Raw genomic sequence first — 2,582 nt, 5'->3', positions numbered from 1 at the left:
GGATAGATAGATAGATAGGTAGATGATAGATAGATAGATAGGTAGACAGATAGATAGATAGGTAGACCGATAGATAGATAGGTAGACCGATAGATAGATAGATAGATAGGTAGACAGATAGATAGATAGACAGGTAGACAGATAGACAGGTAGACAGATAGATAGGTAGACAGATAGACAGGTAGACAGATAGACAGATGATAGATAGGTAGATAGATAGGTAGACAGATAGATAGATAGATAGATAGATAGACAGGTAGACAGATAGATAGATAGACAGGTAGACAGATAGATAGGTAGACAGATAGATAGATAGATAGATAGATAGATAGATAGATAGACAGATAGATAGATAGATATGTGGATAGACTCTGATTTGTCAGTCACTGCTCTTGCAGGCCTGCAGGTCGTCTGGATGAGTATCTGGCCTGCATTGCAAAGATCCAGAAAGCCGTGGAGTATTTTCAGGACAACAATCCCGACAGTCCCGAGCTCAACACAGTGGTACGTATGTCACGCACTCACAAACCTCTCACGCTTCTTCAGTCCGTAAGAAGCTCCTCAGCGAGGCTGTCGTGTTGCAGAAAGCACGCTTCGAGAAGGGGAAGGAGCTGCTGGAGGCGGAGTTTCGCAGCCTGCTGATGCGCTACAGCAAGCCAGTGCCGCCCATCCTCATCCTGGACGCCATCGGAGGAGACGAGGACATGGAGGTGCAGGAGGACGTGACGCTGGAGCACCTGCCCGAAGCCGTCCTGCAGGACATCATCTGCATCTCTGCCTGGCTGGTGGAGTACGGACACAACCAAGGTGCACACACATATGTCATAAAGTGTTTTAGTGCCATTAGCGTCATTAGTGTTGTATTTTTTCCATTCATTTTTCCCAAAGGGATTTAAAAAAATTTGCTGTAAGCAGTGAACCAAACCAGCCAGTTACGAGCAGGAGCACAACGCTACAAACTAGGGCTGCAAAACGATTAATCGCATTCAAAATAAAGAAAGTCTGTGTTTACATACTATGTGTGTGTGTATTGTGTATATTTACTATGTATATATAAATACATACACATACATGTATATATTAAGGAAAAATATGTTATATTTATATATAAAATATTTTTTTCACCATGAGTTCTGCTATTAATTCACTTGATTATCTAAAAATATTTGAATTTATGTGCACAGATGGTTTTAACTAAAGCATATATCACTGATTAAAGGGGTCATATGATGCGATTTCCTTTCTCTTTGGAGTGTTACAAGCTCTTGGTGCATAAAGAAGATCTGTAAAGCTGCAAAGACTAAAGTCTCAAATCCAAAGAGATATTCTTTATAAAAGTTAAGAGTCAGTCACACCTACCTAAAACGGCTCGTTCTAACACGCCCCCACATGTCTACATCACTATGTGGGAAGATTTGCATAACGCCGCCCAAATGTTCACGCAAAGAAAGAAGGCGTAACTTTTATTCTCACTGTAGTATTGTTGCTGCCGCCGCCGCCATGTCGTGAAGACGCTGTGTGCTTCGTTGTGAAAGCGAAACTACTTTGTTTGGTCTTCCAAAAGAGGACGATATCCGCTTCGTCATGCCTGGAGCTGATCCGTGCTGGTCGCTGAGGAAATACTACAACTTTGCACTGTGGATCACCGGATCGGCTTTCACCGTGGACGAAGCGGAGTCCAGCCCGGGGTCGTCACATGTGTTTGCCGCAATCCCTCCGGACGCTCCTTTGTCGAATCCGCCGGCCGCCGCTCACTCGAGCTCGCCGGGTTTTTGATGTTTTTGTCTCAGTTGCTCCGGCCAGACACGGCATCACAGTATATGTTAAGGGGCGTAACATTTCCGTTTTTTTTTACCTTAAACCGCATAAACACATTTCATTACACAAAATAATGTTCTTTTTAGCAGCATCATATGACCCACAACAGGTCTGTCTTTAATAGCTTATCGGTTATCATTAAAAATCAATTTCCCTATGGAGAAAATGAATTGGTTTTACTTCCAGAACCTGACTGTTGCTCACTGAGGATGTTTGAAATCTCATGCCGTGTGTTTGTTTTTCTGCAGACTTCATGAACGTGTATTTCCAGGTGCGGTCCAGTCAGCTGGATCGGTCCATTAAGGGACTGAAGGAGCATTTCCGTAAGAACAGCGCCACCTCTGCCATGCACTCGCCCGCTGTTCAGACCAAACGCAAGGAGACGCCCACCAAGAAGCCTCCCAAAAGACCAGGTCAGTGACCTTTAACCCTTCACCCCACTAGACCGGGTCTCTTTGGGTTTCTGATGGTGCTGATGGATCACGATCAGGTGTATCTGACTTCCATGACCTCATTTCCTGTCGAAGTTCTCCTCTTTTCCCTTTCCTAGTGTTTGTCTTTTTACTAACCGTCTCCTCTCCCCGTTTCTCCTCTCTGTCTCACTGGTGTCTGATGATGTCAGTCTACATCCCAGGTAAAGTTGCAGCCGTGTTTGTGACGCTTCTGTTTGCAGAGCCAGAGCTTCCCATCTCACTCACACACACACACACACACACACACACACACACACACACACACACACACACACACACACACACAAACAC

The 2,582-nt window shown here is 44.6% G+C and overlaps 1 protein-coding gene across 4 annotated transcripts in view; it reads left to right on the top strand.

Annotated features, from left to right (window-relative positions):
• The window catches only part of exoc7 (exocyst complex component 7), a 21,946-nt gene that overhangs the window by 5,026 nt on the left and 14,338 nt on the right, over positions 1–2,582 (top strand). For 3 of the 4 annotated variants that reach the window (XM_016285524.1, XM_016285525.1, XM_016285523.1), the window contains exons 4-7: positions 399–504; positions 585–807; positions 2,067–2,231; positions 2,441–2,452. In XM_016285524.1, the coding sequence (XP_016141010.1) occupies positions 399–504; positions 585–807; positions 2,067–2,231; positions 2,441–2,452 (506 nt within the window). The remainder of the gene's footprint in view (positions 1–398; positions 505–584; positions 808–2,066; positions 2,232–2,440; positions 2,453–2,582) is intronic. The other variant, XM_016285526.1, reaches the window with a different exon arrangement.

The sequence above is a fragment of the Sinocyclocheilus grahami genome, unplaced genomic scaffold, assembly GCF_001515645.1.
Source record: "Sinocyclocheilus grahami isolate Dianchi unplaced genomic scaffold, SAMN03320097.WGS_v1.1 scaffold198.1, whole genome shotgun sequence".
NCBI classification, from domain to species: Eukaryota; Metazoa; Chordata; class Actinopteri; order Cypriniformes; family Cyprinidae; genus Sinocyclocheilus; species Sinocyclocheilus grahami.
This window is presented reverse-complemented; position numbering and strand designations above follow the sequence as displayed.